We start from the raw sequence: 23,174 nt of genomic DNA on the forward strand, positions 1-23,174 counted from the left end.
TTTTTTTTTTTTTTTTTGAGACGGAGTCTTGCTCTGCCGCCCAGGCTGGAGTGCAGTGGCCGGATCTCAGCTCACTGCAAGCTCCGCCTCCCGGGTTCACGCCATTCTCCTGCCTCAGCCTCCCGAGTAGCTGGGACTACAGGCGCCCGCCACCTCGCCCGGCTAGTTTTTTGTATATTTTAGTAGAGACGGGGTTTCACCATGTTAGCCAGGATGGTCTCGATCTCCTGACCTCGTGATCCGCCCGTCTCGGCCTCCCAAAGTGCTGGGATTACAGGCTTAAGCCACCGCGCCCGGCCATCTTCTTGCTTTCTTGTTATTGGCATTTTTCTGATATCTTTTTGGCATACTGTTTGCAATTTTTCTCATTTTATTTTTGCATTTTTCCCTGTGAGCAGCATATACCTGGATTTTTACTTTTAACTCTGATAGTCTCTGTCTTGTCTTGAGTGAATTCAATTTAATCACCTCTGGTAAGTTGACTGATATACTTGATTTCATTTTATTCATCTTACTGTATTAAACTGTTCTTTTTTTTTCCTCTATTTTTTCTAGTTAAATCAAATTGCCTCTCATTCCATTTTCCCCTTTGTGAATACCTACTGTTGTTAGACTTTTAATGGAACTTATAGGTATATGGGCTTTTAAAAAAAGTCTTTATGTGAGATTTTAAGTGATAAAGTAACAGATACATTAATGGAGTTGAAAGACAAGTTGGTGTCCTTTTGACTGTAACTCAAGTGATCTTTCCACAATACCAGGGCTTTGGAGCAAAACCAAGAATTTCCTTTTTTTTCTTTTATTATTATTATTATTATTATTATACTTTAAGTTCCAGGGTACATGTGCATAACATGCAGGTTTGTTACATATGTATACTTGTGCCATGTTGGTGTGCTGCACCCATCAACTCGTCATTTACATCAGGTATAACTCCCAATGCAATCCCTCCCCCCTCCCCCCACCTTTTTTTTTTCTTTCTTTTTTTTTTTGAGACAAAGTCTCGCTCTGTTGCCTAGGCTGGAGTGCAGTGGTGCAATCTCAGCTCACTGCAACCTCCACTTCCCAGGTTCAAGTGATTGTCTTGTGTCAGCCTCCTGAGTAGCTGAGATTACAGACATGCGCCACCACACCCGGCTAATTTTTGTATTTTTAGTAGAGACAGGGTTTTGCCATGTTGGCCAGGCTGGTCTTGGATTCCTGACCTCAGGTGATCCGCCTGCCTCTGCCTCCCAAAGTGCTGGAATTACAGGCTTGAACCACCACACCCAGCCCCAAACCAAGCATTTCTAACTTAAAAAACATGGCTCGCTGGGCGCGGTGGCTCAAGCCTGTAATCCCAGCACTTTGGGAGGCCGAGACGGGCGGATCACGAGGTCAGGAGATCGAGACCATGCTGGTTAACACGGTGAAACCCCGTCTCTACTAAAAAATACAAAAAATTAGCCGGGTGAGGTGGCGGGCGCCTGTAGTCCCAGCTACTCGGGAGGCTGAGGCAGGAGAATGGCGTGAACCCGGGAGGCGGAGCTTGCAGTGAGCTGAGATCCGGCCACTGCACTCCAGCCTGGGTGACAGCGCGAGACTCCGTCTCAAAAAAAAAAAAAAAACATGGCTCATGCTCAGTCCAGCTTAAGGTCAGGGTTATCACTCTATCCGGGCACAAATCTCATCTTGAATTATAGCTCCCATAATTCCCACGTGTTGTGGGAGGGACCCAGTGGGAGGTAATTGAATCATGGGGGTGGGTTTTTCCCGTGCTGTTCTCGTGATAGTCAGTCTCACGAGATTTGATGGTTTGATAAAGGGGAGTTCCCCTGCACTCGCACTCTTGCCTGCCACCGTGTAAGATGTCTGTTTGCTCTTCCTTCGTCTTCTGCCATGATTGTGAGGCCTCCCCAGCCATGTGGAACTGTGAGTCCATTAAACCTCTTTCCTTTATAAATTACCCAGTCTTAGCTAGTTTTTTATTAGCAGCGTGAGAACAGACTAATACAGGCCCTTACTCAGTCATTGACCTACAGGGGTTGGGCTGCCATAGCGGGATCGCAGCCCCCCGGTGACTCCCTTCCTGGGGTCCCTGGGCCTGCGGGGAGGACAGCCATCCTAACAGGAGCCTATCTGGTGTTGTCATTTTAGAAAGCCTTCTGGAGAACATACTTGGAGCTCCTAATAAGCTATCTCGGGCCAAGGAAAATGTCACATTTCTTTGCTCTTGGCAGGAATCCCAGCTCCTTGGCTTGGGAGCACCCTTTCTCCCATGCCGAACAGAAACTTCATTTGGCCATTATGTTCACTGCCAATTACTAAATTATAGGAGAACAAATTAATTTACTTATCACTCGCAGCTTGGGAGATAAACTCGTTCAAAGCAGGGAAAGTGGGGTGATAAAAAGATCCCTGCAGGAAAAAGTTGGGGATCCCCGGGGCCACTTACATGTTGGGTCTGAGTGGGTGAAATCACTCTTCATTACAAAGCTCTCAGAGGATCCGCAGCAGGGGCACCTCATCCACACCCCCCGGCCCCCTCCCGCCCCGCGCCGCCCCCAGCTGGCCTCCAAAGATTGTGGTGAGGTTCCAAATGAGGTGACAGCATTGGAACTTGCTGCATCCTGAACGTGTGCATTGAGTGATGAGGGTGCTGGCGCTGTGGTTGTGGGGACCCTGACTACACAGCCCTGGGTGTGGCTTAAAGTGACAGTCTCCCACTGCCTACCAGCACTACAGACCCCACCCTGCAAATCTCCTAAAGGGAGAAACCTGCTCCCTGCTCCAAGCACGTGGTTGCAGTAGGAACAGCTGGGAACACATGAAAGCGTGCTAGGTGGGGTCAGGAGGCTCAGCTCTGTCTGCTTGGGCTCACTGCTAATGTGTGTGAGCTGGGGCTTGCATTTCCTCACCTACAACAAAAGTGACAGACAGAAAGCAGGGAAGGCCCAGGTAGCACCCCCATCCAGTGAGTTCTGCCTCCGCCTGCGCTGCTGCCTGTGGGTTGTGTGTGAAGCACGTGAGGCCCTGTCCCTCAGGGCTCAGCGACGCCGCTGGTGGTCTGAGATGACGATGGTGGTGGTGATCATGAAAACTCACACACTAGCACTTCCACCAAGCCAACTGGTGTTCTAAGGGCTTCACCCATATGAACTCGTTAATATTCACAACCAGCCTGTGAGGTTACTGTTATCACTCCTATTTTATGGAGGAAGAGACACAGGTGGAGCCACTTGTCAGCATTGTGCAGCTGGTACGTGGCGGGGCAGGGCTAGGGCCCGGTCAGGCTCTGGGGCCTGTGTGCGGGCACCACTGTGCGCTGTCTGGTCTGTCCTGGGAGCCGAGTTAACCAAAAGCAGCAGAGAGATCGTGAAACTTCATTCTAACCTGAGCTTTCAACCTCCTCCCTCTCATCAAATTTTACTTAAAAAAATTTCAGAAACTAGCAAGAGTCGAAATGGCCCCTTGTCCCTGTGGCCCTGGGGGCATCTGCAGGAGGGAGGTGGCCCTGGGGCTGGGGAGAGGATTCTCCTGGTATTTGCTTTTCCCTGGCTGCCCAGGTGCACCCTTAGCCATGTCCAGTCCTCAGGCTTTCCCCAAAAGGGAGAATAACGACGTGGGCCAAAATCCTGAGCTGAAGTATAAAGTCCCCAAATAAAGCAATTATAAATGGAAACTCTGAGGCTCTGATTCACTCAAGCAACATGACTCATGTTCTGCTAAGGTTTCTGTGAACAATATGTTCACAGTCTGATTTAATTATAGCCTAGATTTACTGCTGCCTCGGGGAGCCTCCGAAACTCACCCCATCCCTCACTCCCCCCATCGCGGCGCCTGGTGAAATGCCTCCCGGTGCGAGAGTGGGAGCAGGCACTGGAAATGGTTTTCTGCAGGTGCTATGTGTCACATCGTGCACAGTGGACAGCTCTTGGGACCTTAGCTGGGCAGGGAGGCAGAGTCCTCAAATAAGTTAGAGCTCTGGGGTACAGCTCAAGCCCCCGGGGATGGGGGGACTGGGCTTCCTGGGCTTCCCCTCCGTGCAGGGGCTCCTGCAGAGTTGAGGTTTGTCAGCGCCGAGTGTGGGCGTCTAGAGTGATCGATAGAGAGGATCCAGTCACAGCTCCCTCACGCGAGGGTGGAGGGAAACCCGGGGCTGCCTGCCGAGCTCGGGGGCGTTCCCACGGGGACCCGATAACACCGGACAGAAAATGTCCCACTTCTCATTGCTTTGTGCTTTCAGTGAGAACCCTCCCCCCCTCCCCCGGAGGTACCACATTTAAAGGGGATAATTTCAAACTTGGTGATGTGGCCACAATTATATCCTCGTTATCAGACAAAAACTGTAGGTCCCCTCCCTCTGCAAAGCATGAAAGCATTTGTGTGCATTTCAGTGTAACAGAACGCTGTCCCCCAGTATCGGGTGCTATGTGCACTTTCCACCCCCCAGCCCTGTTTGCTTGAGTAATGAGAGTGGAAGACGGTAGCCCGCTACCATGGGCTGTAGTGCTGTCAGCTAAAATACAGGCCGCCCTGTTAATTTGCATGTCACATAAGCGATGCATAATAGTTTCATTTGCACATGTCCCAAATATTGTCCGGGACATGCTTGTGCTAAAACCAGATTCCTTGTTTACCTGAAATCCAAATTTATTTTTTGAGACTGAGTCTCACTCTGTCGCCCAGGCTGGAGTACAATGGCACCATCTTGGGACCTCTGCCTCCCAGGTTCAAGCGATTTTCCTGTCTCAGCCTCCTGAGTAGCAGGGATTACAGGTGTGTGCCACCATGCCTGGCTAATTTTTCTATTTTTAGTGGAGACGAAGTTTCACCATGTTGGCCAGGCTGGTCTCAAACTCAAACTCCTAACCTTAAGTGATCCACCCCCACCTTGGCCTCCCAAAGTGCTGGGATTCCAGGCCTGAGCCACTGCGCCTGGCCGGCATTTTGTATTTTTAGTTGTCAACTCTGGCAACCCTACATGGACTTTGAAGTCATACAACCTGACTTCAGATGCCCCTCTGCCATCTAGGGCATGGGAAACTCTATGACTTGGGCATTCAGAGCCTCCATTTATCGTTCAGCAAAATGAGTGTAACCACAACCACATCCCGGGACCATAGCAAAGATTAGAACGAATGTACGTGAAGCACGTAGCACAGGAAGTGGTATCTCGTTGTAGTGGAAGCTGTTGGCCCCGCTGCATGCCCTTTATTGGCTGGTGTACTCATCCTCGGGCTTCTAGGAATGTTGGGTGCCAGCAACACACAGCGACTCCCTTTCCTGGTGCATTGCCCTGGGCTGATGGGAGGTGCCTACCTAGGAGCTTGTGTCCCATCCGTGTCCCCCCCAACTGCCCCCATTGCCACCCGCGGGCAGCCAGCAGCCACTGGCTAACTGATGGCAGAGGCTGCCTTCATCTTGCGATGCTCACTCAAGAGCCCCCTGTGGGGTCAGGCTGGCTGGGTTCCACCTGACCCTGCTCAGCTCCTTCCCCTGTCACTCTTGCTTCCTTCCAGGCTGCTCCCTGGAGCACACTCTTGGCATTTCACTTGTACAACATGCCTGGCCGCAGTGCGCTGCTGTTGCTGGTGTGCACATGATCACATAAGGTTGTGAGCATTCAGCGCCGAAGGCCAAGGTTGCCTTGTGCTCGGAGAATAGGATCCGCTGGGGGCAGGAGGGACTTGGGGCCGGGGTACGTTGCTGGGGAACAGACAAGGGATTTGTTGCCTCCTGGGAAGCTGGGAAATGGTGTGGGGTGGGTGACTGGGAGAGGATGGCCAGAGACAGCTTCAGGCCTGGCGTCCTGCAGAACCTGACACCTAGCAGATGGGAAGATGCAGCTCAGCTACCTCCTCCCAGAGTCAGGTTGAGGAGGCCACGTGGGCCCAGGAGGCTCAACCTCAGTTGGGCTGTGCTTGGGGAAATCATCAGGATTCAATGCAGAAAACATGTAAATTAGGGGGCCCGCCTGGGTGCCACGCGAACCTCTCCCTGTTTCTCCACCTTGCACGTGTGCTTTTGGGTGCTGACACACGTTCCTCCAGGAGGAGTGGTGGAAAGGAGGAATCCTTTGGCCTCCAACCCTGGAAGAAGGCGTACAGTTTTAAAGGGCAAGGCTTGGCTTTGAATTGCAGCTCTGCCACTTGTTTCTTTCCTTTTCTCTTTCTTTTCGTTTTCTTTCTTTCTTTCCTTCCTATCCTCCTTTCCTTCCTTTCCTTCTTCCCTCCCTCCCTCCCTTCTTTTTTTAGACAGTCTTGCTCTGTCACCAGGCTGGAGTGCAGTGATGCAGACTCTGCTCACTGCAACCTCCACCTCCCCGAGTTCAAGAGATTCTCCTGCCTCAGCCTCCTGAGTAGCTGGGACTACAGGCACATGCCATCATGCCCAGCTAATTTTTGTGTTTTTAGTAGAGATGGGGTTTTACCATGTTGGCCAGGCTGGTCTCGAACTCCTGACCTTAAGTGATCCGCCTGCCTCGGCCTCCCAAAGTGTTGGGATTACAGGCATGAGCTACTGCACCTGGGCCCATCTCTGCCACTTCCATACAGGCGCTGGAATCCAGACCAGCTTCTGAACATCTCTAAGCCTCAGTTTCCCTGTCCACAGAAGGGGGTGATATGCCCTCTCTCAGAGAGGTGGCGTGAGGAATAAATGGCATGTGAGGGATGAGCGTGCCTAGGATATGGGGAATGGATGTTCTGCTTGTTTTCTTTGCCCTAAAAGTCACTGTATTTCAACCTGAATTTCCAAAGAACATTGTCAGACACCTAAAGAGAACATCACTTGAATGAAGTTGAGTTTTGATATTTGAAGTTTAACTCTTTTGCCACTCACAGTACAGCTGTTTACTTTTTTTTTTTTTCCTCCAGACGGGGTCTTGCCATGTTGCCCAGGCTGGTCTCAAACTGCTGGGTTCACACCATCCTCTTGCCTCAGCCTCCTGAGCAGCTGGGACTACAGGTGCATGCCACCACACCCAGCTAATTCTTACATTTTTGGTAGAGATGGGATCTCACTATGTTGCTCAAGCTGGTCTCGAACTCCTGGGCTCATGTGATCTTCCTGCCTCAGCTTCCCAAAGTGCTGGGATTACAGGTATGAGCCACGGTGCCAGGTCAATTGCTTACATTTTAATGGCCAAAGGGAAGAAGTTGTTCTCTAACTTCTGAAAGTGTTCGGAAAAACTGCTGAGAGATTTGGGATTCTGAACAGACACTGAGGAGCCAGGGTTTGGGGGTGACATAGCTGCCACCACTTTCCGACAGAGAGAGGGTCCTCTGAGTGGCATGAGTGGCGGAGGTCATGGAGCCCAGCCCCACTAGGAGGCATGGGAGGTCCCTGAGGAGGGAGAGCAGCTAGCGTCCCACTTGGAAGTACCGCAATGGCTGTGTCTTCCTTGGTCCTTCCAGGGCATTGCTGCTTGTGATTCTTTGCTTTCCCAGGGTCGGTGTGGGAGGAAACAGCTCACAGGTCATCAATGAGACATCGGAGAGAGCCGATGTTGTTGTGGCAGATGGGGCAGTGCCTCCACACGTGCTAATGGGCACTCCCCGTCACGAAGACTGAGCCACCTTGGCAAGGCTCTGGACCTTGGTGGCCTTTGACATCCTGACCCAGAGCCTATTCAGGATCCCAGTATCTCCTTGGCTTTGGAACAGGTGGCCTGGCATTCCCAGCAATGAACACCAAGCTTTTTTCATTCCTTTGGCTTGTACAGTACAGACCCCTCAGCACATGTGCTCCATGCACGCGGCACTGTGTGGACAGTGCTTGAGTGGTGATGGCCGCCACACTGCGCTCCCTCCCCAGCTCTTCCTCAGCTCATAGCTGAGTCTGCACCCACTGACCAACATCTCCCCAGTTCCCCTGGTGACTACCTTCTACTCCCTATTACTGTGAGCTGGACTTTAGATTCCACATATAAGGGGGAATCACGTGATATTTGTCTGTGTCTGGCTTATTTCACTTTAGCATAATGTCTTCCAGGTGCCAGGTGCATCCATGTGGTGGCAGGACTTCCTCCTCTTTTTTTTTTTTAGACGGAGTCTCGCTCTGTCACCCAGGCTGGAGTGCAGTGGTGCAATTTTGGCTCACTACAACCTCTGTCTCTGGGGTTCAAGGGCTTCTCCTGTCCCAGTCTCCCGAGTAGCTGGGACTACAGATGCCCGCCACCACACCCAGCTAATTTTTTGTATTTTTAGTAAAGACCAGGGTTTCACCATGTTGGCCAAGCTGGTCTTGAACTCCTGACCTCAGGTGATCCACCTGCCTTGGCCTCCCAAAGTGCTGGGATTACAGGTGTGAGCCAATTTTTAAAGAGACAGGACATCCAAGTCCAAGGAGACACTTGGATCCTGGGGAGGCTCTGGGTCAGGAAGCCAAAGGTCACCAAGGTCCAGGGCCCTGATAGGGTAGGGCAGTCTTTGAGACCAGGAGTGCCCATTAGTTCTCATGGAGGCACTGTCCCATCTGTCGCCTGGGCTGGAGTGCAGTGGCTTCATCCCAGCTCACTGCAGCCTCCACCTCCCGGGCTCAAGTGATCCTCCCTCCTCAGCCTCTTGAGTAGTTGGGACCACAGGTGTGTGCCACCACATCTGGGCCTGCTCTGCCTCTGCTATGAGTGCTCTCCCGCAATGGCCATGCGGCCCTTTCTCTCAGCCCTTTCCAGTCTTTGCTCAGATCTTTTCTTGACAGGCCCTGGCCTCAGCAGCCTATTTATACTGCTGCCCGATTCCCTCTCTCCAATCTTTCTGTGAGGCCTGAGCCAGCCTCACTGTGGAATTGGCTGCATAATGTCCCGATGTGTTAAGGTCATTGCTTATCATCTGTCTCTGCCCGAACTTAGGCTCTGAGATGGGAGGAATCACTGTTTTGCTCATGGATTCTCCCATGTGTCTAAATCAGCACCTGGCATGTAGTAGGGGCTCATTAAATATGCGTCCAGTGGACTGACTGAGGAAACTGGGGCCCAAAATGGTTATATGACCTGCCCAAGGCCACCCAGCACACTGAGGAAGGAGCGGGGATGGAAGCCTAGACTCTGGTACCAGGATCAGAGCTCTTAACCACCGAATGCTACTGCTTACCCAGTGACACCTGTGGCCTTTGGATGACCTCTGCCCCTCTTGTCTAGGTCTCATTAGGTTGGGCCGGCACCCTCTGTGCCCTTCAGTTTCCACCCAGACTGGTGTCTGGGCTCTTTTGGGGGTTCCTGCTCCCACCTCTATATCCCTCCCAGGAAGTGGACTGTGTAGTCCCCACCAACTGTCCCCTCACTGCCTGTCACCCCCTCACTCTCTACCCTGTCAGAGGAGCAAGAGGCAGCCAACTCCTCGTGACCTCAGCCTGGCCTAGGGGGTGGCTGGCAGCTATTAAGAGTGGGCCTTGACTTTGAGAGACTCTGAATGACATTTCACCAGCTCTCTGTGGCTGTGCCCCCGGTCCTTTGGCCTTCAGGCGAATCCTGCCACCTGTGAATTCCTCTTCTGTCAGTTTTGTCTCGGGGAGGGTCGAGGCATAATCCCGAGGTGCTGCGGGGTCCCGGTAAGAACGAAATGCTGACCCTGGCAGCCTCTAAGCCTCATGCCCACAGCAGCAGCGGCCCCCCCTCCACGTGTCTTCCCCACGCAGGAGAGGCATCAACCGCGGGGATGTCCTCGGGGGAAGCCAAGGAACAGACCCGCAGAAATAGCAGGGGCCCCAGGACAAAGGTGTCCACTCTGTAGTTCTTCTAGATTTGGGGGGAAAAGTGATAATGATCATTGCAAACTCAATGCCTCTGTGCCTGTTTTTTCTTCCAATCAACCTCTTATTTATTTACTTATTTTTGAGTCAGTGTCTCACTCTGGCACCCAAGCTGGAATGCAGTGGCACAAATCGCAGCTCATTGCAGCCTCAACCTCCCAGGCTCAAGCTATCCTCCCACCTCAGTCTCAAGTAGCTGGGACTACAAGTGTGCACTACCACACCTGGCTAATTTTTATTTGTTAACTTTTTTGTAGAGACGGGGTCTCATTATGTTGCCCAGGCTGGTCTCAAACTCCTGACCTCAGGTGATCCACCTGCTTCAGCCTCCCAAAGTGCGGGGATTACGGGTGTGAGCCACTTGGCCCAGCCCTGCATCTTTCTTTTAAAGCTTAGTAAATAACTGAAATTTTAATACTCCAAGTGTGTGTGAAGAATTCAAATATGTATTCTCAAATTGTTGAGCAGACCTGTTCTCAAGTCTATTAGCTCAAGGTTGTTATCTGTGTCACTGAAATCTTCTATGTCCTTGATGATATTCTGGTCAGCTTAACCTACCAGTAGCAAAAAAAAAAAGATGTCTTGAAGCCTCCCACCATGATGATGAAGTCATCTTGTCCTCCTTGTACTTCTGTTAATGTTTCCTGCATTTATTTTGAAGTTGTTTATTGGATACAGAAATGTTTAAAATGGAAATGTCTTCTTGGCAAATTTCATCTTTTATCGTCATGTTGTGCTGTTTTTCATCCTTAATACCTCTTTTGGTCCTGAAGTCTATTTTACCCAACAGTGACACAGGGGGACCAGCCCTCTGATAGCATTTGCCTGAAATGCCTTTTTTTGTCCTTTTCTTTGCAACCTTCTGTATCCATATGCCTCCAAAGAGCATATATCTTTCTATATGAACCATGTAAACCCGATCTGTCAACATTTGTCATTTAACAGGGGTCTGGTCTCTTGACATTATTGTCACCATCAATCTAGGTAGCTCGTTTTGAACATGTTCATGTGTACGGTGGCTTCTCTGACCTGGTCCTTCCCATTGCAGAGCATATGATATACATTGCTTTGCATTACAGACTTATTTTAGTTTGTCACATATTGTCTGGGTGACAAACACACAGGCATGCTGTCCTGGCTTCAGGATGGAAATTCTGTGTTTCTATGTTTGTCTTTTTTTGAGACAGAGTCTTGCTTTGTTGCTCAGGTTGGAGTACAGTGGTGCGATCTCGGCTCACTGCAACCTCCTCCTCTCAGGTTTGAGTGATTCTCTTGCCTCAGCCTCCCAAGTAGCTGGGATTACGGGTGCCCTCCACCACACCCAGCTAATTTTTGTACTTTTAGTAGAGATGAGTTTCACCATGTTGGCCAGGCTGGTCTCAAACTCCTGACTTGAGGTGATCCACCCGCCTTGGCCTCCCAAAGTGCTGGGATTACAGGCGTGAGCCACTGTGCCTGGCCTCTCATCTTGTTTTTGAATTGATCTCTTTCTCACCCCTTATATTCAGAAAGAATATTTGCATATTTCACATCCCAGAGTGTTTACTCCCTCACCTCAAATTCTATCATGCTGATTTTATCTAGACTTTTCATTCTGGCTAATTATTAATATATTTGCAGCGGGGGTGGTGGCTCATGTCTGTAATATATATATAATAAATATATATTTGCTTTTTTGCTTTGGTTTTGATTACTCTTTGAAGACGATCAAAAATCTTACCAAGGGCCGGACTCGGTGGCTTAAGCCTATAATTGTAGCAGTTTGGGAGGCCGAGGCGGAAGGATCGCATGAGCCCCATCCCTCAGAGTGCAACCTCTGGCTTCTTTGTGGGGATATTTTTGTTGGACCTTAGACCTGCCTGTGCTGCCAAGTCCCCCAGCCTGCCTTCTCCCAGCGCAGGACTGATGTAAGTGGCCCTGGACAAGGCATAAGAAACTTCAGGAAGCACAGAAAGAGACCATGACCCAGGAGGCTGAGTGCTCCTGGCAGACTCAAGGTTGCCCAGCAGTCATCTTAGCTAATAGGACCCCGAGTTTGTTGCAGGTATTTGACAAGTGAGGTCTCCAAAGGTACCCCCACCAACCTTGCAAGGCCCATGATGGTTCCAGACTTAGAAATCCATTCTGTTAATACTCATTGCACTTGCCAGTGATTAGTGTTAAACAGGCATATGACTCAGTCCCGGGCATTTAGAATTAAGGAAAAGTCTGCCACAGGGCTTCTAGGAAAGACTTCCCTACCTGGAATGGGTTGATGGGGGAAAGAGGGGTGGAGAGGGAGCGAGGAGGAGAGAGACTGGAGCAAGCGAGAGAGAAGCCAAAAGCTAAAGAAGAAAGCCCGGACCCTCCCTTCTTGGTTAGGATGTTGTCCTTTAAGGATGTGATGCTTGGAGCTGTGGCAGCCATTTTGTACCTACTAAAAAAGAAAGCACCACTCTGAAGTTGATGGAGAAGAAAGACAGGAAGAGCATGGGGCCTTTGTGGCATTATTGAGCCACTGAACCAACCCTGCAACCTCCCAGGGGCAGTCATGGTCTTGCATGTGGTGAGAAATGTCTGTGTTTGAGCCACTGACAGGCTGGGTAGCCACGATGGACAGCTGAAAGTATCCTGAGAGATTACTGAGGCATTTGTCCTCTTGTGTGATCCTGCCTACTATTTTAAATTTTTTGAGATGGAGTCTTGCTGTGTTGCCCAGGCTGCAGTGCAGTGGCATGATCATGGCTCACTGCAGCCTCCACCTCTGGGCTCAAGTGATCCTCCCAGCTCAGCCTCCTGAGTAACTGGGATTGCAGGTGTCTGCCACCACACCTGGCTAGGGTTTTTTTTTTGTTTTTGTTTTTTTCCATTTTTTGTAAAGATAGGGTCTCCTTAAGTTGCCAAGGCTAGTCTGGAACTCCGGGGCTTAAGCGATCCTCCCACCTCATCTTGGCCTCCCAAAGTGCTGGGATTACAGTCATGAGCCACCGCACCCAACCATTCCTGCCTTTTAGAGTCCTGGGAGGAGACAGGTTATCAGAACGCAGATCCCAGGCAGTGCAGCCTGCACATAGGCAGAAAAGATGACAGTTGGGAGTTAAGGACCCTTTCCCCATCACACTGGCCAGCTCAGGGGCTGAGACTTCCACAAGTCTGAACTTCCACCGAAACTTGCATGTGACTTGTGAAATGAAACATTCCAGGGAGGACTGGGAGTGACCCGCACCCTGTGGCTTCTTTCCTAGAACACTTCAGCATCTGAGTGTCTCCCAGGTAGCGGGAGGTTGGCTGTTGAGAGGACACCATGGGAGAGAAGGGATTTGGAGGCCATTCTCAGAGGAATTCATTGAATATTTGCTCTGTTCCGGCAGCTTTATCCCCACTATCTTTTTTTTTTTTTTTTTTTTTAAACACATACATTTATTTAGCACGTACTATGTGCCAAGTGGTATCCAAGCACTTTAAAAATATTTCACACTCAATCTTGTGACAGCCATGCGAGGTACAGGTGCTCTCACTAAGCCCAAGTACAGAGGTGGTGGCCCTGGATGTGGCCTGGGCAGACCAGTGCCAGCCCCAGCACCATGCTCTGAACCACCCAGCATGCCAGGCAGCTCTTGCAGTCTCAGGCTGCTGTGTGGCAGTGATACCTCCAGCGAAGTGGCACCACCTATTGAGAGCTCCCTGGCCCCAAGTCCTCCCTGGTTGCCCGCCCTGGTGGGTCCTGAGTGGGTCAGACAAAAGGGAAGCCCTGCTCCTCAGCCTCCCCCAGGGGCATCCCCCATCCCAGGCTCTCTCCCTTCTTCTAAGGGCAGACAGGCTTCTCCCAAGTGAGGGCAGGAGGCTCCGCATCCCTTTGCAACCCCAGGCCCTTGGATGAAGACAGGGCTTTTATGCTCTTCACTTCTCTTCCTCAAAGTGCCACTTCCTGCCTCTGTCAGCTCTGCTCTGTCCTTGGTCCATATACCAGAGCCCTGCTCAGGGCAGCGCTGATTTCAACACCCTTGACCTTGAACTGGGCTCCTCCCAGGTGTGACAGGCTGCAGTCCTCACAGACCTCTCTCTTGCTCTGTTTAAAATGGACATATCCCCCTAGCTCGTTCTTAACGGTCCTCTAGAATCTTCTACCATGAGCATCGTCATCCCCATTTGACCAATGAGAAAATGAGGCTCAGAGAGTGACTTGCTATCCATGGCCACACAGCTCAAGTGTCACCTGTCTGAGCCAAAGCTCACCTTCAGATACACCCTGGGCCCTCCAGGGTGATGTGGAGACTGCAGACCTAGGCCGGTGCCACCGTGGGGTGGGGGAGTGGCAGCAGCCTCTGTCTGCTGAGCCTCTGCCAGTGTCAGGGGTGTACAAACGTGATCATGACCTCATTACATACACGGTATTGTTACTGTTACGTCCATTAGCTTGTTAATCTCTAGAACCACCACATGAAGATGGTTTCTATAATCACCATCCCATTTCACAGAGGAAGAAACTGAGGCACCAAGAGATTGTGTCTAATCAAACAGTGTCCAGCTCTAAGCAGCAGCATGGGGGTCAAAATTCTGGCCCATCTGACCCCTGAGCTCCTGGTGGTGACGGGCCAAGGAGGTGGCCAAAGTAAGGTGTGAGACCTTAAACCCAATGCTGCCTGTGTCACAATTTTGCCAAAGGCTACCATCTGAGAACAGTTCCTAGGGTGGCTGTGCCCACATTACAGCAGAGGCTACTTAAAGGTTTTGTGGGCTCCAAAGCATGAGCCACATTTCTCCTGACCTTGAAATGGACTCTGAGAGAGGCAGGGCGGGACCTGGTGTCCCCGCTTCCTAGCTGGGGCAGCGGACTCAGAGGAGCTAAGAGACTTGGCCACTGTCCGCAGTGCTGCATCCCCAGCCTTGCTGTGCCGCCCAGTTGCATGCGTGACTTCTATCACCCTGGGCTGAATTTAGCTTCCTAACCCCTGTATGCTAAGCTGAGAATTCCCTTCCCCTTCAATATTTCTCTTCATATCTACTATCCAAACCTTGAATAAACTGAACAAATGAGTCTCTCTTCTGAGGTAAATTTGTTAGAGACTAAGGCAAGGTTCTTTGCCTAGATCTAGGTAAACATGGAGGCCCAAAATGGGCTTCTTCCTGATCTGCCACTGACGTGTGAATTTCTGAAACTCACAAGCCCTCTTGAGTCTCAGTTTCCTCATCTGTAAAATCCAGGTGCTAACAGCAGTCCTAACTAAGCAGGCATAGATGATGATCACGTGCTCTTCAGCACCTGTGGAACGTGTCCCTCAGTTGGAGCCACAGCTCAAGTCTTCACCCTCCTCTAGTTTCCAAGACACCTCAGGTGTACAGGCAGAAGACCCCCAGACGACAAAGTTGCTGATTCCAGGGATTCCTTGGAGCTAATCCTCTTGACCTCAACTATCCCCTCCTATATTCCTTCTCCCCACCGGCTGGGGTACGTATTCCCTGGCCAGCCTCCTGGAATGTTCCGCTGGTCCCCACCTCCCAGCAGGGTGCCCCTCCCTCCCACTAGTGGATGACTCACTACATTTCTTTCTTGCTTTTTTTCCGATTGTGCTTTTTTTAAGTTTAAAAAAGAAATGTGTCAAAGTCAGCACAGCACATCTATTTAAAGTGCAGAGGAAGCAGCCTCTGAACAACTTGCAGTGTGGCGCCTTTAGAACCTTTCCAGGCCTTGGCCCCAAAGTCTGTCATGGTTGCTTTCTAAAGCCCCAATATGAAGGGCAGTGGACGCTTGGGGACGTCAGGGGAGAGGTCAGGTGAGAGCAGGAGAAGGCAGGGCGGAGGAGGGTGCCCTGGGGATGGAGTCCCAGCCATTGCTTCCTTTGCCCGCCCCATCCCGAGGGAGGTGGTGCCAGCAGATACAGGTATGTGGCTTTGTATGTGCGTGTTGGCTTGAACGTGGTGTAGGGACCTTGTAGGGTCTTAGGCCTGAGACGGTGGAGGGAACTGAGGAAGGGAACAGGCATCGCTTCTCTCTCCCTCTTCTGTCATTTCATCACCCCCATTTTCCAGTTACTAGATTATCTCCCCTAAATAGCAGCAAAGCAGGGGCTGCTCCTGAAGGCTGTCAGCTCCTCAAAATAGGTGGAAGGAAGTCACATGGCCTCGGCACTGGCTCCCTTCCTGGCTCTGCCTCTCACACGTCCCTCGTCAGACCTGTGGTGAAATGAACCTGTTCTCCCCTCTGCCTTGCCCCCTAACCTTTAAAACAGATCTCTCTGGGCAGGGTTGGCAATACTTGTGTCATTCTTCCCAGTGACTTGGGACAAAAGCCAAAGTCTGGACTCCTTGGTGGCTCCACTCCCGCCCCCTGCAGATGTATTGGGTGCAGTCTTGCCTCCTGCCATCTCACTGGTGGCTCCTGCTGCCTGGTGCTGTCTCCCCCAGGTAAAGTGAGGCTCAGGCCCTCACTTCCTTCAGATCACTGATCACATCCTGCCCACCGAGATCTTCTCCAGCTCCCAGGCCTCCCCATTCCTTCCTCTGCTTTGTTCTGCCCCCGATATGCTGCGAAAATCATCGTTCCTTGTTCATTTTCCGGGGTGGGGAGGAGGGGTCAGTTTCACTCCCTCGGCTGAGCTGCAGGAGACTGGAAGATGGCCTTGGCCTCACTCAGCTGTGCTGTCCCCACGCAGCCGGCTGCTTTGACATTTGAAGGACTAGTCCGATCCTGCTGGGCCTGATTCTTGAGCAGATCCTGTGCCATGGCCCTGTACTTTCTGGAGGACTGAGTGTTTTACTCAGCCTTCACCCATGAGGAGCCCATCAGACCCAGGCGAGGGTTGGGAGGGTCAAATCCCCACCCCTGGCCCCAACCCATCTCGAGCCTCCAGCACAGCTGAGTGAGTGGGACTGGGGCTGGTGGAGGGGTGGTGCCTGGCATTTAGGGACTGAAGACAGTGACTCTGCTAAGGTCCTTCCACCCCTAGCCAAGCCCAGGAAGCCCTCTGCATCCCCTCCACGGAGTGCTGGCAGTTCCCAGGCTGCCTGGCCTGTGCCTGCCTCTCCCCGCATTTTCTGCTGCTCCACACCCCCCAGTCCCGGTTCTGGGCATTGCGCGGAGGCTCTGCTGACCCCATGCTGGCAGTGAGCTCCCCTACCCGGGTTCCACCTTGACCCCTCTTGCACTGCAGACTTGCTTATTTTTGACTCTTTGCCCTACTGGACGTGGAGCCCTTTGGGCCTAAGCCAGCCAAGCCCAGATCCAGCCACGTGGACGTGTGCTGACAGTACCCAGTCGATGCACAGCCTCCACCAGGCTGGGACAAAGGTACACATCCTGCGGGGGTAGGGGGTAGTCACCGCCCTAGCACTAGGGAGCTCTCTGCTTTAGGGGATGGAAACCCCGGAATCCTTTCTGGTGAGATTCACGTGGGAGTGCAAGGGGCCACTCAGAACAGCTGCTTCATCTTCTGGCGTGAAGAGCCACGGTGTGTGCAGTGCTCTCAAAACCTTCTCCCAGCCTGCTGGGCCACTTTCGCTCCAGATCTCTTGTGGCTAATGAGGGAAAGGGGAGCAGGTAGCTGGTGCCTGCCTCTCTAGGAGGGGGAGGGAGGGGAGAGGCAGAGAGGGCCGCCTCGCCTAGATGGCTGTGCCTCCCTTGAGCCCAGGAGAGAGACTTCAGTACTTATAGGAACTCAGGGAAAGATCCCTGGTGACAGCTGGAGGAAATTATTCACACCGTCAGGAGAGAGGATTATACCACGAATGGTTCCAATTCATTATTTTTAAATCCCCCAGCTGGCTAAAGAGTTAGAAGAAAAGATGTGACAATCATTTGAGTTTTGTCCCAGATGGGCTGCCATGAAAATCTAACGGGACTGGGCTGGTGGTCACAAAAACTGCAGGGCATACTGGCAATTCTGCAGGGCTTCGCTGGGTGGTGGAAGGTGGTCTGGTGGGTCATACTGGGCAGCAGCAGTGATCCAGCCCCTATGGCTCAGTAGCATTTCTACCCAAAGAGAACATGTTATTAATTGTCCTACCTCCCGCCCAGAGGTGAGTGCCAGGATGGCTTCCATGCACCTGGGGTGAGGAGGGGTCCCCTACACACCCCTCTTCACTCCTGACACACAGCCTTCCTCAGGGACAAACGTGTCTCTCGCATCAGCTCTCCAGGGCAGACCCTGGCGAGGGCACAGGTCCTTTTCTGGGCAGAGGAAAGAAAAGCATTCCAGCTGGAGCGGACACTGAGTTTTGAATGTTTGGCATCTAAACCTCCTTCCTGTGTTCAGGGGAGCCCCATTTTACGAAGTGGGGACCTCTACTTTGGAGGGCAGAATTCTCAGATGTGGTTTTCATTGAGACAGGGTCTTGTTCTGTCACCCAGGCTGGAGTGCAGTGGTGTGATCACAGCTCACTGCAGCCTCGACTTCCCAGGCTTAAGTGATCCTCCCACCTCAGCCTCCTGAGTAGCTGGGAAAACAGGGTGTACACCACTGTGCCTTGCTGATTTTATTTTTTTCTAGGGTCTCACATTGTTGCCCAGGCTGGTCTCTAGCTCCTGGGTTCGAGATCCTCCTGCCTAGGCCTCCCAAAGCGCCAGGATTACAGGTACAAGCCACTACGCCTGGCTGGACGCTGTTTTTTCTAACCTCTCCCGCAGCAAAGGCGGCATGCTTGCCCGAGACCTTGAAGTGGCAGCTAGTGGCTGTTTAAAATCCCTTTTGGTGACAAGCATAAGCCTCTACATTTAGTTTCCAAAAGAGCAGAGGCAGTGGCCCCAGTGACAGTGCTCAGCATTGGGGGTGTCTGTGATGTAAGCCCCAGGGTATGAACCTGGGAGTACTGGGGAGTGACATGGGATCTTGGTCCTGGCTGGGGAGCCGCTTAGCCTGGTGACCATGTGACCTATCCAATATTGTTTAATAAAATTCCCACTTCACCCAGCCAGAGGTGGTTTCTGTTATTTGCAAATGAACTTCGAGACAATGGCAGCTGGTAGCACAGAGATTAGAGCCAGTAACGGATTTCTCTTCGGCAAGTCCGTCCTGGGTTTGTATCTGGGAAGGTCTTTCACAAAAGGAGACGTGGAAGGCGCAACCATCCCCTCGTGCCCAATTCAGATGCAGCTTGCTATTTGCAGAGCCTGGCACCTTGGCCACACCAGCTGCAGGGGAAAGGGGTGGTGCCCACCTGCAAGGGTTGGGCCAATGCTGCACAGGATCTGGGCTCAAGATGCCAACACCCTGTTAGGCCAGCGCAGGGAACACTCACCACGGGAGCCCAGGGGCTTCCTCAGGGGCCTTCAAGCACGAAAGAGATACTTTTTCACCCCCCAACCAGGCCGTATGCCTGCCTGGCCCTCAGTGGGCATGGCAGAAATGCTAGGATTCGTGCTGGATTCATGCATTTTTCAGAATAGTTTAAGGACTGCACGAAGGCAGAGGGACGAATCACACGACTTCAGAGTTCACTGGTTCCAACTATTCCAGCCCTCCTGAGAAGGCATGTTTTGCCAGAAGTGCACATATGTTCCTCTAAAGAAAACCATGGTAGTTTTTTGATGGAATTTCCCCCTCTCCCAGGCATTGTCAGACGCGCCCAGCACTCGACTGCAGAGCAGCCTCTCCAGTCTCATTTCTCGGAGAACTCTCTTGATAACTCAAGGCCGTGGCTTTCGTAAGTGGCTTTTTGAGGGAGACGGCAGGGACTGGGCTTTAAGAGGGCCACAGCGCAGCTTTCTTTTCCCCTCACAGGCAGAGCCGTCAGTGGCCGCATCGGGGAGAACAGAAGGCATTCTGGGAACATGGTGCTCACATCCTGCAAAGTACAGGCCCACGGAGGAGATGGCAGGGACTTCAAAAGCTTATATCACCTTGAAAGATAATGGCACAAAGGGCGATGCGGGGTGGAGTGGGTGGGAAGCTTCTGTACCCTTTGACAACAAGGAAGCAGAAAAGACAAAAGCTATTTGCCAGTCTGGTACAGGAATCAATAGACTCGAGAGATGGTTCTGCTGCAATTTCCATCAAGGGTGACCAAGCCTCCTGTCTTCTTGTCCAGAAGTAAGTGGCATTAACCAACCGCCAAATTGCATTTCCTGCCTCCCGATCTGGGGTCTTTTCCTTTTCTTTTTTCACACAGGGAGCATTTCCATCCTCTCTGTCCAGGCAGCTGAGCCCTGGCAACCTCTCCTCCCCTTCACCTGGCCTGAAAGGCAGGGTCTCCCCTTCCTCCTCATCCTCCCCACCCCACTCTGGGCAGGGTTGCCATACGGCGTATCTCGTTTCCTCTAAGCACGAAGCCCTTGGCCAGAGGAGTGGGAGTTCACATCACGCCTCCATGCTTAGTCCTGGCCTTCTGCATTTTTTGTGGATGGGTAAACTGAGGTACACAGTGGTCAACTCATGCCCAGGATCGCTAGAGGTGCTGGCAGGGTGGCAGGAATGCTGAATTCACCTCTGATGAGAGCCAGGGACAGTAGTGGATGGGGCGCCTGCTGCTTTTCAACTGAAGTTGTTAAAAGGAATGCTTGTTCCCGGCCCCAGCGGCTTACCCTCCAAGACAAAACATGCTAATCCTGAGCCCCAGCAAAGGTTCAAATTGACTTCTTGGCTCTGAGGGGGAAGGTAGAAGTTCCTGGCCCGCCCCAGGCTTGAGGCTCCAGGGGCTGCCAGGCTCCTTTTGCCTGGCCTAGAAACAGTCCCCTCCCACCACCCCCACGCAGGTGCTATCAGGACAGGCCCTCTGCCCTCAAACATCTCCACTCCTCGGGGAGGGGGGCCTCAGCTGCCTGCTGAAGGGGCCAGGCCTCAGAAGCCTGTTCTCCTTTGAAGCTGACAGCTTGATGCCTGTGGAAATGCGGTCCTATTTCAGGATTTCATTTTAAAGAGGTTTCAAAGGAGTGGCTGGAAGGCTTAGTGGAATCGCTTATTATGGCTCCTCTCCCGGCCCGCGGCTCTGTGGCTGAGCACGTCATCATCATTGGCAGGCAGGTGACTGTTCTAAATTAGCACCTGGCTCATTCTGGAGGGTTCTAACTCTTCCCGAGCTGATTCCAAGAACAACTTTCATGATTTATACCTTCTTACACCTTTCCCACATTATCTGTTTGAAATGATCCACGGGGCAGGTGAATTACGTGTCATCTCCAAGACTCTTGTTTCTGTCGGGCATGTCTTAAAGACACACACGTGCAAAGGCTAGGAAAATGTGACCCCCAGACCTCGGAGGCTGCAGCCTGTGGAGCCTCAGGGGCAAAGGGAGCAAGCCGGCTTGCGAGGGAAGAGCTGCTCTGGTCAGCGGCTGTTGTGGGCTGGGGAGGGAACAGGGTGGCCCAAGGGGTCAGGGGCTTGGCACCATGTCTGCTCATGTGCCGCCCTCTTGTCTCTGGGATCTGCCCCCCAAATGCAAGAAATGCATAAGCCCACTGTAGCAGATATGGAGAGACTCTGGGGGATTTTCTTTACCGAACTACTCTGCACCTCTGCAGGGAGAGCATTATGGTTTGGAGGAAATGGAAACAAGGGCACGGAAGTCCCATGTGGACAGAGCCTGCACACCAAGATTGGAGTGCTGAGAGTCTTCTAGACTGCAAAGGGTTTGGTTCAGCCCGAAGAAGACTCTGCCAGGAAGCTGGCAGGCACCTGAGGCCACCTGTCCCTCCTCTGCTTCAGGAATAAACATCAGTACTGCATCTTGGCTCTGAGGGGCACTGGGCATCATGATGCCCACTCAAAGCAGCTAGGGCATCGTGATCTCTGCATCTCCAAACAGATGTACGAGGAAATGATCCCATAGCCTCATCTCCGTTTCAGAGGCAAAGTCCACCACAATCTAGCCCATTGCTCTCAACACACAGAGAGCACCTCCTGGCCACTAGGCGAGCATTCGTCTTTCAGGGTTTATTTACAGAAACTGTTTTCCCCTTGGTTTTGTTTCCTTCCCCCAAGGTAAGACAATGCCCAGGGAAACTCCATTGCTAAGACATTGGCGAAAGATTTGCCAGACCCTGACACCTGACTCGACCTTGCTCCCCTCCAATCGAGGCCCCTGACTGCACCCACCTGAGAGACGGAAGACCAGAGTGCCTCTACCAAGAGGGTGCAGGTTCCTCGCCTGGCTCCATTTTTCAGAGGGAAGCATTGTTTCTGCGGGGACATGCCTGTTCATTTCCATGGCACTGCTGACTTGTGCTCACCCTATGACGCCTCGCCCAGAGCACAGGAGGAAAGTATCCACTGCGAGGCGTTCGCCCCACACAAGCGGGGACCACAGGCCTAGCCCTAAAACAACTGCTTGCCTGGCTATAAAGAGGAGCCTTGCCTTCTTTTTTTTTTTTTTCCTAGATTCCAGAAGATGCAGGATTTTTCCTAAGGCAGGAGAAAACCCTAGTTCACGGACAGCCAGGATAAAAACCCTAGAAGCCCACGAGCCAAGGTGAACAAAGAGGAATTTTCTAAATCTTGGGGATAGAGAATTATGTTACATGAAGGCAGCCATGCCAATAAAATGGAAGGCTATGAAAGCAAGCAAGGCACAAGGAAACCCCAATTCCAGAGAGAGACACAAGCGTTCTATTTGGTGAACAGTTTGGTGCACAGACAGACTGCATCCTGTGAAGAGGTGGCCCTTGTCAAGGCTACTGCCGCCGGGAGGATCTTTGCATCTTTAGGATGTGTCACTAGCTCATCGAAACTATTTCTGTAACTCTCTGCAAGAGCCAATTTAAGCTGGCGCCTCGGTTCCCTCTGCACTCAAAAGAGACCAATTTCCAATTCCTCCTCAGAGTCCGTGAGACCAGATGCTACGACAAATGTTCCAGAGAAATGAACCTAGAAAATGATCTCGGGGCGATCCTTGGTGGGGAGCACAGGAATCCTCAGCTCTATCTGTGGCTTCAACAGACATCAGTTTCAGGGTGAGTGCTGCCATCGCCCCCCTGAGAGTGTTTCTGATGGGACATGCTTTCCTGATAGCACAGGGGATCTTGGGAGACAGAAGCTTCTCAATAAGGCTAGGGGGCACATGACAGGTTTAGAGCGTGATCGTGTTTCCAGGTGAGAGCCTATTGCATCTGGCAGCCCGAATTGGGCAACAATTCCTGCAAATGAGAAGCCACTGCTCTTGTTAGGTAGGTCATTGTCCCATAAGCCCCACTTGGGGCACTGTCATAAAAGAAGTGGCAGATTCCTGTGGCTTGGTCTTTCTCCAGGGTGTCCATGGCTCCAATCGACACCTGCAGTAGGAAAGGGCAGAGGGGACAATGAGCGGAGTCCTTGCTCCCCATCATGCTTCTGCGTGTTGGCGGCGGGTCAACATGGGCAGGGTGAGAGTTGCTCTAGAGGCCTGGGCCTTCTGAGGGCACGAAGCCAGCGCTGCCGGGGGAATGCCCTACCTCTCTGGACACTGCACTCTGTCATCACGCATCCTAGTTTGCAGCTCCTGACTATGATGACGACCACTCTGTTGAACCTGACTTGGCGTAAAGGATAAAGGGGTTC

The 23,174-nt window shown here is 51.9% G+C and overlaps 1 protein-coding gene and 1 long non-coding RNA gene across 9 annotated transcripts in view; one reads left to right on the top strand and one right to left on the bottom strand.

Moving 5' to 3' along the window:
• Positions 1-1,824: 1,824 nt before the first annotated feature.
• LOC141409373 (uncharacterized) lies at positions 1,825-21,822 on the top strand. Its single transcript, XR_012429814.1, has 2 exons — positions 1,825-1,911; positions 21,624-21,822. It is a non-coding gene; the product is annotated as an uncharacterized lncRNA (long non-coding RNA).
• Positions 21,823-22,224: 402 nt separating this feature from the next.
• PHKA2 (phosphorylase kinase regulatory subunit alpha 2) overlaps positions 22,225-23,174 on the bottom strand; it is a 91,332-nt gene continuing 90,382 nt past the window's right edge. For all 8 annotated transcript variants that reach the window (XR_012429813.1, XR_012429811.1, XR_012429812.1 and 5 more), the window contains one exon: positions 22,225-22,909. Coding sequence is in view for 5 of the 8 variants with exons in the window: in XM_005593095.4 (XP_005593152.1) it covers positions 22,739-22,909 (171 nt within the window). In the remaining 3 variants the exon portion in view is untranslated. The remainder of the gene's footprint in view (positions 22,910-23,174) is intronic.

Source organism: Macaca fascicularis, chromosome X (genome assembly GCF_037993035.2).
Source record: "Macaca fascicularis isolate 582-1 chromosome X, T2T-MFA8v1.1".
In the NCBI taxonomy this organism is placed as follows: Eukaryota; Metazoa; Chordata; class Mammalia; order Primates; family Cercopithecidae; genus Macaca; species Macaca fascicularis.